Here is a 16,407-nt window from a genome sequence, read left to right on the forward strand (position 1 = left end):
AACTGGGTTTATCTGGTTTGATAATTAAATCAATATACAAGTGATTTTACTTATACACAAGTTTATTTGCTAATTTTTAAGTCTGTATTTACATAAAAAAAAAGAGCAGAAGGTTATTTTTGTACTGCAAAAATAAAATGAATGTTTGAAACACAGCATTGCTTAGAGTTTACACATTTAGTCTGGGATTGCAGCAACAGAAAAGTCTGCCAGAGGCACATCTTAGCACACCATGGAGGAATGAGCCTGTGGCTAAAAGTGCTCCAAGAGAATGCCTCCTGGAGGGGATGGAGAGAATTTTTCATGATGTCATCCAGTTTTGCTCCCATCCTCTTTTCTATAACAGCTTCCAGTATGTCCAGGGTTACTGCTGTAATGGAGGAGGGTTATCTGATAAGTTTGTTCAGGCACTCTTATGACTCAGTGTACGACTTTATTTTTCTACTTTTATTTTTCTCTTTTTTATTGTGAATTTCCCCTTGGGATTAATAAAGTTTCTATCTATCTATCTATCTATCTATCTATCTCTATGTCTTCTGAACTCATGTCACTTCCCCAGGAGACCACAGTGTAGAGCACTACACTGGCCGCTGTGGTCTGGTAGAGCATTTCCTGAGGCTTGCTGCATACATCAAAGCCCTGAGTTTCCTTAGAAAGTGCAGTCTGCTATGGGTCTTCTTGTACAACCCCACTGTGTTGTCAGACCAGCCCAGTGTGCTGTTTATCTGAACCCCCAGGTACTTGTAGCTCTGCTTCACCTCCACTTCCCCCCCGAATGGCTTCTTGGCACACCTTAAGTCCACCACCAACTCTTTTGTCATGCTGATGTTAAGTTGTAGGTCATTCTCCATGTAACACAACATTAAGTCCTCCATAAGCCCCCTGTACACAGACTCCTCTCCATTATTAATACAGCTTATAATGGAGTCTTCTGAGCATTTCTGTAAATGGCAAGCTCTGGTAGTATACTGGAAGTCTTTTGTGGAGAAGGTGTGCAGGAAGGGAGACAGGACAGTTGCCTGTGGTGCTCTACACCACCATTACTGACACACAATTCCTGAACTGCACAAACTTTTAGTCAGGTACTCCATGATCCTCCATGATTGTGAGGTCATCAAGGTGGATAGCATTGAGCTTTTTCCCCAGTCAGTGAGGCAGAATGGTGTTAAGGGCACTGGAGATGTCAAAGAACATTACCCTGACTGTGGTGCCAAGTGTCCAAGTGGGAGTAGAAAATATCAGAATATCTGAATGGACAGTGTTACACAGGGTGGTCATTAGCAAACCTTTAAAAAGTGCTACACCTTCTTACATTATGACACTAACATATTAATATAATAAATGTGTCTTTAGCACATACACCTCCTCTAGTATTTTAGAATATTTAAATTCCCAACACTGCCAAAAGCGCTTCTTCAGTGTCTGTGCAGAATGTTCAAGTCTCCACATATTTCAGTTTTCTCAGGTTTTGTGCCAGGCGCAGATCAAGTGCGGTTTTTATTTCCCAAACGGGCTTTTGCTTAGGACACTTTTATATTTTTTAAAGCTCGTCTTTGAAAAGTGTTCACAAAAATCCCAGCGGTGCCAAAATGCCGGCTTGGGAGAATAGCGAGGCTCATACCTGAGAGCAAAAGTGCGAGCTGCTGACGCCAGAACATCAGTGTAAACTTTTGAAAGCCGGAATAAAGAAGAAAAGAGCAAATGGTCGTGGCGTTGTTTGCTGTGATCCTGGCTAAATAAGCGGTTGCGGGGTGGGGAGGGGGTGTTCTTAAGGAGGCCTGGAAACTGTTCCGCCCGATTTGAAAGTAATCACCGTGTCAGTTTCACCTTTCTTATGCAAAGGAGGTGTCTTTGAAGGCGGATCGCTTGGCAGGTTAGTCGAGGAGCGCGGAGCGCAGCGGGGCCGAGCCGACAGCTAATACGAAACCGGTCAGAGCAGAGTGCGGCTCGCCGGGCTGGACTTCCCATGACCGCCCATCATCGCATATGGAATTTCGAGAGTCCGACGGGCACGTCCAATAAAGAACAGACTACTGGGCAGCGCACGGGGGAAAACAAAATAAACTTATCTCGCGTTTCAACAAAGGATTAGTGGCGCTGAAGTTGAAAGGCGAGGCGCTCCCTACGCGCGGATGCTGTGGTAGAAGGCGTGTCAGCCTAATAAAATTAGCAGCGGAAAACGGGGTGAAGTAGAAGAAGTGAGCTTCAGCTTTTGATGTGACTGCTGGGAGATTACCGGGGCTTCTGTACCGTTATTACGGATTGAAACACTTCGGCGTTCAAAAGGAGAAAATAAAAGTGTGCGCTGGAAAAGGGAGAGTACGCACGACGAGTTTTAAAAACCTTTATCCATCGCAGTGAGCTCAGCCGACTTGATTCTGGTTTTTATTGTGACCGCCTGGATAAAAGAAGAAGTTCAGCGAGCATCTTGGACCTGTTTACGCGTACAGTTTGTATGAAGAGAGAGAGAGTAAATTGACTTTGTGAGGACATGCTAGGCACCAGAAGGAGATCGCTCGCCTGTGATGTCACAGTAAGCCGCTTACGGTGGTCCTGTCTTTGCCATGCCGGTATTTAGACGCGCAGGTCTGGGAGCTACGCGCGTCTGATCGCTGCCTGCGCACCCGCCCGCACTGAACTCCGCTTGAGCCCACTTTATCTGGGCTGCCCTGGTCCTCTGAGCCGTGCTTTCTTTCATTTTGGAACATTCCCCTTCAGTCTTCTAACAATGCTTCCACACGTAGCAGGACTTAGTCTGGTTTACTTTCTAGTGTTTCACCATGTGACGTTAGACTGCTATGCAATTAGCTCCATGGACTCTGAGCGTCCAGGAGAGGGCAGGTGCCAGCACATTGAAATCCCCATGTGCAAAGATATCGGGTACAACATGACCAGGATGCCCAATCTGATGGGCCATGAGGATCAGAAAGAGGCTGCTATCAAGTTGCACGAGTTTGCACCACTTGTTGAATATGGGTGCCACAGCCACCTAAAATTTTTCCTCTGCTCTCTGTATGCTCCCATGTGCACAGAGCAAGTGTCTACTCCTATTCCTGCATGCCGGGTCATGTGCGAGCAAGCACGACAGAAGTGTTCACCCATAATGGAACAATTTAGCTTTAAGTGGCCTGAGTCCCTGGACTGTAGTAAGCTACCCAACAAGAATGATCCAAATTACTTGTGCATGGAGGCCCCCAACAATGGATCTGACGAACCCCCAAAGGGTTCCAGCACGAAACCTCCGGACTTTCGACCGCAGAGGCCAAACAGCGGGCAAGAATACCAGCTAAAAGACACCGGCAATAAAGAAACTTGTGGCAACCCCAGGAAGTTTCACTATGTGCAGAAGAGTGAGTCCTGTGCTCCAAAGTGCCAGCCCAAAGTGGATGTTTACTGGAGTCAGGAGGACAAGCAGTTTGCTGCTATCTGGATAGCTGTATGGTCCATTCTTTGTTTTTTTTCTAGTGCATTTACAGTCCTGACCTTCTTGGTGGACCCTCAGCGCTTTAAATATCCAGAGAGGCCAATTATCTTTCTTTCCATGTGCTACAGTGTCTACTCTGTAGGATACCTCATTCGGCTTTTTGCTGGAGCAGATAATATTGCTTGTGACAGAGACAGTGGCGAGCAGTACATTATCCAGGAAGGTTTGGAGAGCACAGGTTGCACCATAGTGTTTCTTATTCTTTACTACTTTGGTATGGCAAGTTCTCTCTGGTGGGTAATTTTAACTTTGACTTGGTTCTTAGCTGCTGGTAAGAAGTGGGGGCACGAGGCTATTGAAGCTAACAGTAGCTACTTCCACTTAGCTGCCTGGGCCATTCCAGCAATCAAGACCATCATGATTCTGGTTATGAGAAAAGTAGCAGGAGATGAATTGACTGGTATTTGCTACGTTGGTAGTATGGACATAAAGGCCTTAACTGGATTTGTCTTGATCCCTTTGTCGTGTTACCTCATTATTGGGACCTCCTTTCTCCTGTCTGGCTTTGTAGCACTCTTTCACATAAGAAAGATCATGAAAACAGAAGGTGAGAACACAGACAAGCTGGAAAAGCTCATGGTGAGGATTGGTGTCTTCTCTGTACTGTACACTGTTCCTGCGACCTGTGTCATTGCTTGCTACTTTTACGAAAGACTTAACATGGATTACTGGAAAGTTTTAGCTATCGAAGAGACATGCCTTTTAGATGGGGGTGGTGGAATAAACAGTGGCAGCCAGAGCAAAAAATCAGAGCAGTGTCTCATGAAAAACTCCATCCCAGCTGTGGAGGTATTCATGGTAAAAATCTTCATGCTCTTGGTAGTTGGTATCACAAGTGGCATGTGGATTTGGACCTCTAAAACCCTTCAGTCCTGGCAGAATGTGTTCAGCCGGAAACTCAGAAAGAGGACAAGGCGAAAGCCTGCAAGTGTGTTTACAAGTAGTGGGCCATATCTGAAACCCCACCCTCCACTTAAGGTTCACACTTCCAAGTATGAGCCGACAGTCCAACCGCCAACCTGTGTCTGAACTCACTGGTTTTTTTGGATAATTTTTTTTTTTTTTTTTGGTCCAGGCATTAATTATAGAAAATGTATGTTTTACATACACATGAATGTGTGTGTGCGGTATGTATGTTTCTCTTACACATTTATATGTATAACAAGTTAACATCATATACTATATATATATATATATATATATATATATATATATATATATATATATATATATATATATATATCCACCCATCCATCCATTTTCCAACCCGCTGAATCCGAACACAGGGTCAAGGGGATATATATATATATATATATATATATATATATATATATATATAATGTATATGTGTGTGTCTATATATAAAGTGTACTTGCATGGCTATATAAACACACACCTATCCTTTAAGGAGGCAGCGCATTGTGGTTCATGCTGCACATGATGGTTATCGAGGTAACTAAAGGACTCTTAAATCTAATGAGCATTGACTATCGCGTATACCTACCAGATGCAGTTTTTGAGTTTTCATTGAACTACCTTCAGTTCAGTGCAGTATTAAAACCTTCTTTGGATAAAATGTAGTAAAAGAGCAAAACTTGTTTCTGTAATGTGCAATACTAGTTCTCATGCTGACAGAGAAAACACAAATACTGTAGAAAGAGATTAAAGACAAAAAAGTGTCCAACAAAAGACTGGATATTGGGAGAGACAGAAGCCCTATAGTGCTGTATAGTGTTGCTTTCTCATGGAAATGAAGTCCGAGTCATCCATGTCCCGATTGATGCTGGAGCTCATGGCGTTGGGAGGGGTGGTAGAAGTTGGCAGGACTCGGTGAGCACATGGGCTGCCTATTGTGAGGCAAATTCCTGCCATAAATCAAACAACATGCACTGGAATCTGTAAAAGTTTGTACAGTGATTTCCTTTTTACATGTGCTTTTTTCTAGCACCATAAAATGTTTGTATATAGATATATATATATATATCTGTAAAGTTTTGCTATTTTATAAAAAAAAATAAATACTTTTTTTTAGTTTTACACTTTGTGTTTCATCTAAAGTCTATTGTAATGGTTATCAGGTGCTGGTTGTATTTGATTATTTAAAATTAAACATAATGAAATGGCATCATCCTACCCCCTTAAAGAAAATGAAGCTGATGTTAAGAACAAGAAAAGGCAGTGCCTGGGATCCTCAAAAAACAAAATGTGTTTAATTCATGTGTCATAGCAGTTCAGACAATTTCCCAAACATTCCTAGAAATGAATACCATTAATAAGAGTAAACCTCATAGCTTTCTATTGTAGTAAAGTTTATGTCATTATGTAGACACTTTTTGTCTGATTTAACATAGCACTAAAGAAAATATTTGTGCACCACATATTTTTTTTTTACAGCCAGGGTGTTTGAGTCAGTGACAATTTAAAGTCACAAAAACTGAATCGTAAAAATTGTGATTTATTTTGGACGTTTTCATCAGAGACACAATTGCTATATAAAGTATTTATATGTTACATTACGGAGTCCTTCAGACATTTCTTTGAAGATTTTTTCTTTTTAAAATTGATTCCATAATAAGGGATGCTTTATAATGTGAACATTCAAAGAAAAAGCACAGCACATTTTACATGGAAGCCCGACATACCTTTCAGAAGGGAGTTTCACAACATTTGAGCATTTTCTTAAGTAACTATTCCATTTTGGCTTTTCCATTATTTATTACATTTTGAACATTGTTTGCTTTCTTACAAGATTTAATAATGGCATAGAACCAATGAACTATATCTTCTTAGATGGGAAGTTTGTTATGGTTAACAAATTGGATAGCTTAGTGGAGAGGCCTTGAGTTACTGTGATGGAGACATTTAACAAGGCCGAGTTTATATCATCATTTAGGAGAGTCTGAGTTTACTTGACCTGAGAGCACCTCTGTCAAGGACAGGCAGTCATTAAGTGGATGCAGACGGTCTTTGTGTTTACTCAAAGAAATACTGCTTAACATTGTAATATGAAGCTAAATAAGAGGGTATTAAACATTGGCTCGTAGGACATCTAAAAAGAGATTAGGCTTCTTTAATTGTTAGTGAAGGTCTTGTGGGGATTACATTAACTGCTTGTCCTTTAGCAAGTTTTAGAATAGTACAAAAAGGGAGCTGACTAAGTCAGAAAAGAAGTTTGATGACATCAAAGAGACAAAGAACAAAGCATGGTTTGTTTTAAAAAGCAGGGTACTTTTAAGGGCTGTGCTTTAATATTTTACAGCCATTAAAATTAATCTATTCACTTCCATGGACGGGTTTTTATAAACAATATGTAAATCTGACTTTAAAGCTTATTTCATAGCTAAATTCAGGTCACTACTGAAATATTGAATATTCTAAGCTGCTAGTGGCTTTCTTTTTTCAACCAGAGTTACCTTTGCTGCTGCATTTGACCAGTGCCAGTAACTGATGCCATATTGAATTAAGTCACATTGATATATTTTATTTACATTTTTTTAGTGGTAGACTGGACAAAAATGGTCATCATTTTTAACTATGTGATCTCTGAAGGGTTAATTTGTTATGTATGCTCTCTTTTTCAAAGGAGAGTGAAGATCATACATATCTCCAGGTGAATATACTGTGTATTGCTGAAGTTCGCTCCTGGTACGTCGACTTCATGCAAACTTTATAGGCTGTCCCGAGTCTCTGTTGTATTTATTGCTACTCATATGTACTTTTTACAGCACAGAACATTACTTTGTGTTTTAATCCTCAGACTTAATTATTTCAAAGTGGAATTCATTCATGTACTGTCTTTACCAAAGAAAAAAAATTATCCAGGGCCTAATTTTGTCTTATATATTGAAGCAAAATACTGATGTACCAAAAAGGAAAGAAAAACAAAAAAAATAGGAGATTAAAAAGTTTAATAACAAAAATTATTATATTAAATAAATGTAAATGTATGATAAATTAAAACATTTTTATGTAAAAGATAATTCACATTCATATTTTTATTAGTAGGAAAAAGTAATAGCTATTCCCATTCTGACAAAGGAAAAGATTAGAGACAGAAAATGTCATGGTATTGAAAGAGAACTGTGGCTGCACGAGACACAAGACCATGACAGAGAACACCCAACACACCATCTACAAATGAAATCTGGGAAAAACTGAAGCGACACCATTCAGCTCAAATTCAATAGCCGTGTTGTGTCATTGCACTGTTATAACAAGATCTGGGAAAAGTGTCAAATAAAACCTGTGGTTGGATGAAATAAAGATCTGTTAAGGTCTGACACTTTCATGGCCAGGAAGAAGCAGAAACAGAGAACGAGGCCGACGATATAGTTGAGAACTAAATAATTTGTCTTCATTCAGAATTTTAGATTTATTCTCAATCTTCTAAATATTTGACAAAGAGGAATACTTTATAGTACTGCTGAATTTACCAATATGTAAATGCATTCCAAGAAAGCTTCTGGCCTTGAAGAGTGAGGACAGTTGTTTAAAATGTGTGCACAAAACATTTTATTACAGCGTTTCCACGCAGACTGACCCCCAGAAATATTTCATTTTAAGGCAAACTAATGATTTTATTATGGCAGAAGTGGAGGGTTCATATTTTTCATTTAGTACCCTATTGTATTTTGTTTTTATAAATTGGCTTATCCTTTTTGTTCGAACATATCTGATTTACTTTCTTTGTTTAACACTACAGTATATGGAAAAAAAATGTTAAAAATCCGATCGATATGTTTGGTGTGAAAGTCCTAATTTTCATGTAATGATTCAACCTTTAAACAAGAGATGTGTTCCTGAAATTTCATGGTTAAAGAGAAGTAAATAGAAATTTCTTCACTGAACTTCCTTAGTCTAATACATTCTTGTGGTGAGCCAGTCCTTGTCCTAGTAGCACTGGGCACAAGGCTGAAGTGAGCATGGAAAAGATTAGAACCAACAGCAGGTCACCCTCCTTCATGTTGTGCTAGAATCATTCTTCTTCTTTACAGGAACATTTTTGGGATGTGGGTGGGATCAGGAATACCGAAAAAACTTTTTCAGAGAAGTGGAGAATGTGCAAACCAACACTACCATAAGAATATGATAAATACAAGCTTAATGTGTACACTTACTATGTTATAGTCAAATGAATACACCACAAATCTTGTTTTGAAATAAAAGCCTTCAGTTATTAGCATTAAATGTATCATTAGCTTTACACTACATATATGCTTTGTCAGTTTTTGCAAGCCAAACCTGCCCATCTGACTTTGAAATTCAAGGTTACCAATACCCTTTTGCAATTTAAAAAAATAATAAATCTAACAAAAGCGTTCCTTTCCAGCATTTGCTTTCCATTTACAGGATAATTGCACCGCATCCATTTTCTTCAACATTCATATTATCTCAAAATAGTCATAGAAATTTCATCTAATACTAAACGTACATTTACACATTTTTTTTAAGATTGTGATCTTTAATTGTCAGTACAAGTTTTAAATAATTAAATCAATCATGTAGGTTGTTATATTTTGTCTTTAATGTAGCACCTTTTCCCAAATTAAGTGCAAATGTTATATTAAAACTTAATTCCTTTCATGAAAGTTAAGTTTTGTTTAATGTGATTTAATTTCCTAAGATAACTTGGTGGCTTTTTATGTCATTTATAAAATAATATTGTCCATCTAGTACTGTTTACTCCAAACAGGCAAGTCTTGATAATAAATGTGCAGTTTACTGATGAAGCCCAAGTGCTGATATTAGGAAATCCATTAAAAATGTAGTTAAGCTGCTGTTACTATTTAAATAAAACATGATCCAAAGTTTAACACGAGTAAAGGTTTTTGGCTTAAAATCATTGGCTTATTTAGTACTCAGATTGCTCTAAAATAAAAAGAGAGTTTTTTGTTGAAGCATGAGATTGACTTCTCAAAGGTGAAGCAACTTTTGGGAGAGACTCGGCTCTTTGTCTAATTTGATCTGAGCCACAGGTTGCGCAGTTTGAAGATCATAAATCTGCTGATGTTCTGACTTAGCGCTGCAGTATATTGCAGGAAAATGGTGTCGGACATCACTTTTACCATTGGTGGAGCTATACATAAAAGCTATTTACCTCTTATAAAATTCAAGGAAAAAATTACATGTGTTTGTATGTATTTTAATATATGTTTAAATATATTCCACATACCCTAAAAATTTGCAATTAGATTTGATATTAGAATATGTGAAAACTCTTTCCAAACTGTAGTAATATTTCATGCTTAAATTTTATAACATGATATGAACAGGAAGTAAATAAACGTCAAAAAAGAAAAATATTCAACCATTCATAGAGAACCCAAAAACTATTAATCATTTCTGGTGTTTTGAAACTTTCAAAGAACAAGAATGCGAAGCTGGTGTTTTTTACCAACAAAACGACCTTCTGCTTCAGTCATATCACTCAGTTTGTGGTTCCCTGAATGATAGGTTTCTAAATTTACAGACTGGTGCCAGTCTAACAGTACTGGAGTTCTATAATGCTGAGGTATGTAAATATATTTTCTCTGAAATTATGGCATGTACCATCTACAAGATATAAAGCACTGCAGCAAACATGTTGTGCATGCTTTACCATATCCACTGAAGTGTATATGAGATCTGTAAAGGTATGAATTTATAGTTTGAGGTTTTTCCTACATTTTTATAAAAATGATAACTGATTGTTGTTCAGTATTTACAGATAAGATAATTTGAAGCTCCTAATGTCTATTTCAGTAGCCTTTTATGTAGGCATAGTTAATTCTAGATTGAAACATAAAAGGAAAAACACAGTACATTTACAGCAGGTGAACCCTACTCAGACACGCACTTAGCATTCAGTTAACTTTCACCTAAGTTGTGCTAATGCTGCCCAGATAACAGTGTCCCCTTAAAGTACTGCCCAGAACCTAACAAGTATACAGCAGAATATTCAGATTGCAAATACAGCACAAGGGGAGAGCAGTGCATACATAAAACGAGTACATCTGTCAGCCCACTGGTCCTACCATGAAAGGAGATGGTTACCACATGTAGCTGGCCTCTCATTTCTTTCTTTTCTCTTTTTAGGTGAGTGGCTGCTTTAGCTCGTACCAGAGAAGTTCAGTAAAGGTGGCAGCAAATCCTGCTCATACTCTTGAATGGGGTGCCTTTTTAATCATAAAAGCAGGGGTGCAATATTTGCTTTCCTCTGCACCCTGCTCTCTTCTTTCAGCCTGTAAGACATACACAGCTGAATTTATAATGAGCCTCACACGTCAAGGCTTCTTCCTTTTTTTGTACTGCTCCCTAAAAGAGGAAATCTAGACCAGAGACAGTATTTAATGTCCTGCATAGTGACACCTGTTTACTAATTCACAGGCCCTTCCATGCTCTTTCCAAGATCTGGCTTCCTGTTATTTATGAAATGTATTTCATCTCTTTGGAGTTTTCAAGTTATATCATGTTTAAAACCTTTATTTTGCCATTGATCATTACATACAGTAAAATTCACAATTGATTGCAAATAAACAATTTACAGGTTATTTTAAATGTGCAATTAACTAAATCAGTAGATTCACAGCACTCTGGAACCAGGTTATCACCAAAGCCTCAGAACTCCAACGACTTGGGCTCATATCCTGACAAAGTGATTCCTCCTCTGGTCATGTGGTTTTTCTCCTGGTGCTTTCGGGACATTTCAGAAATCTGTTTGTTGTAAAACCTGGTATGCTGTGAGTTAATGTAAGTGTTGTGAATGAATGTGCCCTCCAATGAAATGGCACCCCGTACTGAACTGACTGCTATGTTGAACCTGATACTGCAGAGACAGCCTCTGTCTTCCAACATCCCCCCCTGAACAAAGAAATTTCAAGAAATGAGTGAACTAAAAGCAGAAAGGGACTGACTCCAGCATTGATTCTTCCTGCTATGACATACGGCATTTCCCATGTGTTTGCTCTAAATGTGACAACTTTTCAAAAGTCATGCATATGGTTAGCAAAACCCTTAGCAAAAACTAGATTATGAATACAAGGAAACATCCCAAGAAAATCTGTGGTAAGATTAATAAACACACAAATCAGATGAACAGTGTAGTAATATTTGCTTCTATAAAAAAAAATCTCACAAAGTGCATTAAAGCTTATTATGAAAAATGTAGTCAACATGGAACAGAAGTGAACCTTTGTACAACAGGGTGTCATCCAAAACTGAGTGCCCGGTTCAGTGATGGAGGTAGCTTATGTGCATGTAATGCTGCTGCTGGAGTATGTGAATTTCCTCTTGGGATTAATAAAGTATCTATCTATCTATCTATCTATCTATCTATCTATCTATCTATCTATCTATCTATCTATCTATCTATCTATCTATCTATCTATCTAATCCTGCCTACTATACTAAAATTAATGTCTGATAGATAGATATTGTAATATGAATTTAATTGTAGTTTATAATAGTCTGTCTATCTATCTATCTGTTGCAGCCCTACAGGAATGACAGTATTCTCAACTGAGATGGAAAAAGCAGTACACTTGACAGCTGAAAAATGAAGGCTTTGTGGGAGAAAAATAAAATAAAAATAATTTTTGAAATAATTCCTAACTGCATTTTGCTAGACATCTTATTAAAGATTCTGAGGGCAAGCATATGAAAATTCTGTGGTCCGAAAAGACTAAAATTGACTATTTTTGTCCATAACACAAAGTGCCATGTTTGGTGCACCACCACCCATTATGAGACATCAAAAATGTGAGTTTCTGGAATAGTTCAGCCATAGCCATTATTGGGGATTAAGGTTAAGTTAGGAAGGCAAAACGTCAGGGAGATGAAAGTCATACAAAGAAGAAATTTAAAAAGATGTCATTAAACAGGTGAAGGTCAGGAGAAAACTGAAACACATAATAATGGTTTGTTAAAACCTTTAAATATGCAGGTCAAACTTGTGGTCAGAAAATAAAGCCTTAAAGTAATGAACTGAAAGAAAGTGTAAAAATAAATGAAAGCCACACATTTTTTATTTTTCTTTTAAGAAACATTTCCAAAACTAGGACCAGGTATAAGTGCTGCCATCTTTTATTGGAGTGGGGCATTGTCATCATGGGTTATGAATAACGTGAATAATAATGGAGTAATATATACGAATAATAATAAAGTGGTGCTCAAATGAGAAAAGAATTTTGCAAAATGATGATGAAGATGAAAATGATGAGAAAGCAAAAATTACATGTGTAGGAAGTGAAATAGTCCATACTTAGCCTTTCAGAGGTGAGATATCTCAGTTCACTTGGTAATATCTGGTAAGAGTTCAGAATCATTTTTCTTCGGTATTTCTCTTTGTGGGTTCAAGCAGACCTTGTTTTTGTGTCTTAGTGATATACCAAAGTTTTATGCATAATAGTAGCCCTTAAATGTAGGCTTAAAATGCTTTTTGAAAGATGTTCATTGCATTTGTGGTCATGATGGACTATACAGTAATATGTATCAGGTAACACCTAGGAAGGGCTTTTGGAAGTCAGACTCTTCTTAACCTTAGAAGCTAACACTAAACAAATCTGTGAGCTAAGCTATCTAAAAGATCTTCTCATCAGTGTATCTGCTAAGTACAGTTCTGAGTAGCTGTTGCCAGTAAGACACTAGTCTCGCAGAACCAGACATATAAAACATGCATCTGGAGACAATCATTAGTCAATCTGACTTAAAAGTGAGTGGGAACAATTAGACAATTCACTCAGTTTGAACATTCTAAACCAGCAAGCATGTGACAATTATAGATAAAGACTCTATGGCTGCAAAATCTCCTAAATGGATATCTCTTAAAACGTATAAATGTGTGTATACATTTGTGTATACATGTGTTCAAAATAAGCATAACCTGTTGCAAACCATTCTGTAAAACCAGATTATACTTTGGCATTCAAAGACACCACTGGGCAAGTGGCAAATGTGAAAGGTGCACTGCCGTTTGGTGTTTGCAGTGCCTGGCGCTCTCATGTACAATGATACTGTTGCTGTCAATGTGAAAGTTGAAAGAAATGGCAGCAGTGTCCGTGAAAAGGTGAACTGTAAAACATGCATTCAAAGTAAACAGTGTGAATAGCACCCTATCTAGGTGCTGGTCCTGCCTTATGCCCTTTGATTTCTGGTTTAGGCACCAGGTGCTCCACGACACAGTGCTGAATTAGGAGGTTAACATAATGGATGGATGGACTGTCACACAAAGTTTAAAGGAGGTGAAAATAGCTGCCAGTAAGAGAGCTGTTAAATAAGAGACACAGGAGATGTCATGTTCAGTCCTCAGTACACCTGAAACGACACTGACAATTCTAGCAGAACCATGTGGATATGAATGTACAGCACCAACGTCTTACTGCACATCTACATGGATAACTAAAGTAAGTTAATGTTGCTCTCTGAGTGGAAAAGTCAAAAATGCCATACCTAAATATGGTTGCAGCATTTTAACACATAGTGTGTATGGCTGTTTGAGTGTATGTGGGTCTTTTGGGCTTAGCATGTCGAAAATTCTGAAAATGCCTTACTTGATTTAGCTGGTGTGTTGCCCCCTCAAACAAAAGAGAAACAATTCTTTACATATTCATTTTTATTTAAAAAAATACAGCCCAATCATGTGTGGTGCTATGTATTATAAATATAAAAGTCTGCTTATTTTGGGCAACTTTCTAAGTTTATAAGAACAATGTTATATTTACGCATATCCCTATTTTGGGCCTTTGTCCCCCATTATTTTAGGTTTTATCCAGATTTGTTTTGCTAAGAGGTTTATAGGTATGGAAAGAAATGTTCCATATTCTAAAGATGGAGGGATAAGATATGCCTTGTTATGCTTTCCTATTGCTATTGTCTACACACAGCATACCGTAAAGTTTTTGTGCTGCTTATCATCAGTCATTAATAGTGCCGAGAATAAGGCAGTTTTAGGAGGGATTAAGAAGGACAGTTGAGAAAAATGTAAAACAACACACTTTTAGAAATGCAGACTACTTGCCCTTGGCAGAAGTATAACCACGAACAGAAAACAATGTCAGCACTGCCCCTTGCCGACTCTTATCAAGACAGTATACAGAAATAGTCGTTGAGGTTAATAACTTCCTTACCTCTTCAGCAGTGTTGTTAAACTGGCTCCGGGCACAAATGCAAAAGCTGATTTCACACAAACGCTGATAGTGGCTCATTTTGGAGACTGCAGTGGCAGATATTGCACTTGCGCCCTGAAAATGAGCTTCTGGTCCAGCAGTTAGTAGTCAACTGAACAGTGTGGCTGCCGTGATGACGGATGGTGAGAATCCATTTTAAGCTCTGGGTGATGCAGAGTCTGATATTTCTTATATTTTCTTCATTCAGTTTCTTTGATAATTCGGGTGTTGGTGAATGCTGGCATGTCACCTTTCACAGGCATGGCATAAGTTCACCATCACTGGTATACAGTGTATAGATATATAGACCCAGTGCTTCTTTAAACACTACTTTCTGCTGATGTGCCATGTAGTAAAAATAACAGTAAGATGTATTAATTAATCAGTAAGCTTCATGTATTAGGCTCTGGAATTAACAACAGCAATTTTACTTTTCTCTATCCCCCAGTGTCAAGTCTTTTTCTATTCAGTTTCTTTTTCACTCTCCGTGTCTTTCCTTAGTTATTTCACTTATTTGATTAATACATGAAGAGAAACGAGACACTAAAATCCTGAATGTTTAAAGTGCACGGACTTGAGAAAATTGGCAGAGGGTTTTAGGAGGAAACCCTTCAGGCAAAGCCTTTTTAGCTGTGGATTTCGCTGCTTTCCACTACAGATGTTTTAGTGAATTGTCCCCAGACTAGTGTTCTTATTCAAGAATTACATCTGGCCCTGCTAAACTAGTTAGGCACTAAAACTGGACAGGGTGCTAGTCCATTGCGGGACTTACACACTCACTTAAGGCCTAGTCACCTAACCTGCACATTTTTGGGATGTGGTAGGGACACCATAGCATGTGCAGGAAAATCCACATGGACGTGGAGAGAATGTGAAAACTCCACATAGGTGGTGTCCAGCACTAATCACTGCCAAAAAGGTTAATGTGGGTAAATGATGTTATGTATTATCTAAAATTGGAAAAAATCAAATTCTCACTTTTAGAGGGTCTGTACAAAACTTTCATAACCTGGCAGGATATGATCAATAAAATTTTACAATAAGCATTTAAAGCATTGAGGAAGCAGATTCTCTCCCCTCTTTTTTAAGCTATTTATTTTTATTAATTTATTTATCTACATATTTTTGGGGGTTGATTTGTTCCGAACCTAGTCTTGTTAAACTTGACTTGCTTGTCTGGAATGTTACTTGATTTTAATAAAATGTTATAAAAATAAAAAACAAGACCAAAATGTCAATAATCAAAAAACCTTGCCCCCAATCACAACCAATGAAAACCTCATCCATGTTGAAGGGTTTTTTGAGCAAGCAATAGGTATTAGCCTGATGTCGAAAACTAGAAGAGATGTGTTCTTTAGGGTTCATCTGTTTTTTTTTCTAAAGGTGCCTCTCTCTGATATTGACTCAAGCTAAATACTTATGAAATGCATTGCATTTTTTTATTCTTATCTTAAAAAGGTCTGTCTGTTTGCTTTCATTTATATATTGCTCTGCTTTGTGTTGAATAATAACAAAAAATCTATTTAAATGCATTAAAATTCCATTTCCAATATGGAAGCTGATAAGGAGTAAACACCTTAATAGACTCTGTATGTGTGATCAATATGCAAATACCTTAACTTGACGCAGCAAAAAGAAACATCGAAATGATTCATTTCTGTTTACACAAATAAAATAAATTAGGTGGTAGTTTAGTGCTTCCAAAAGTTCAGACAGCAACAACATATGATTTACAAATAATTACATGTTGTACCAAAGCATGGTGATCAAGTTTATTTACAC

At 37.8% G+C, this 16,407-nt stretch overlaps 1 protein-coding gene across 1 annotated transcript; it reads left to right on the plus strand.

Annotated features, from left to right (window-relative positions):
* Positions 1-1,808: 1,808 nt before the first annotated feature.
* Positions 1,809-4,710, plus strand: fzd10 (frizzled class receptor 10). The gene has a single exon (XM_028824612.2). The coding sequence runs from the start codon at positions 2,729-2,731 to the stop codon at positions 4,511-4,513; it is 1,785 nt and encodes a 594-aa protein (XP_028680445.1). The 5' UTR covers positions 1,809-2,728; the 3' UTR covers positions 4,514-4,710.
* The last annotated feature ends 11,697 nt before the right edge of the window (positions 4,711-16,407 follow it).

Source organism: Erpetoichthys calabaricus, chromosome 18, assembly GCF_900747795.2.
Source record: "Erpetoichthys calabaricus chromosome 18, fErpCal1.3, whole genome shotgun sequence".
Lineage (NCBI taxonomy): Eukaryota > Metazoa > Chordata > Cladistia > Polypteriformes > Polypteridae > Erpetoichthys > Erpetoichthys calabaricus.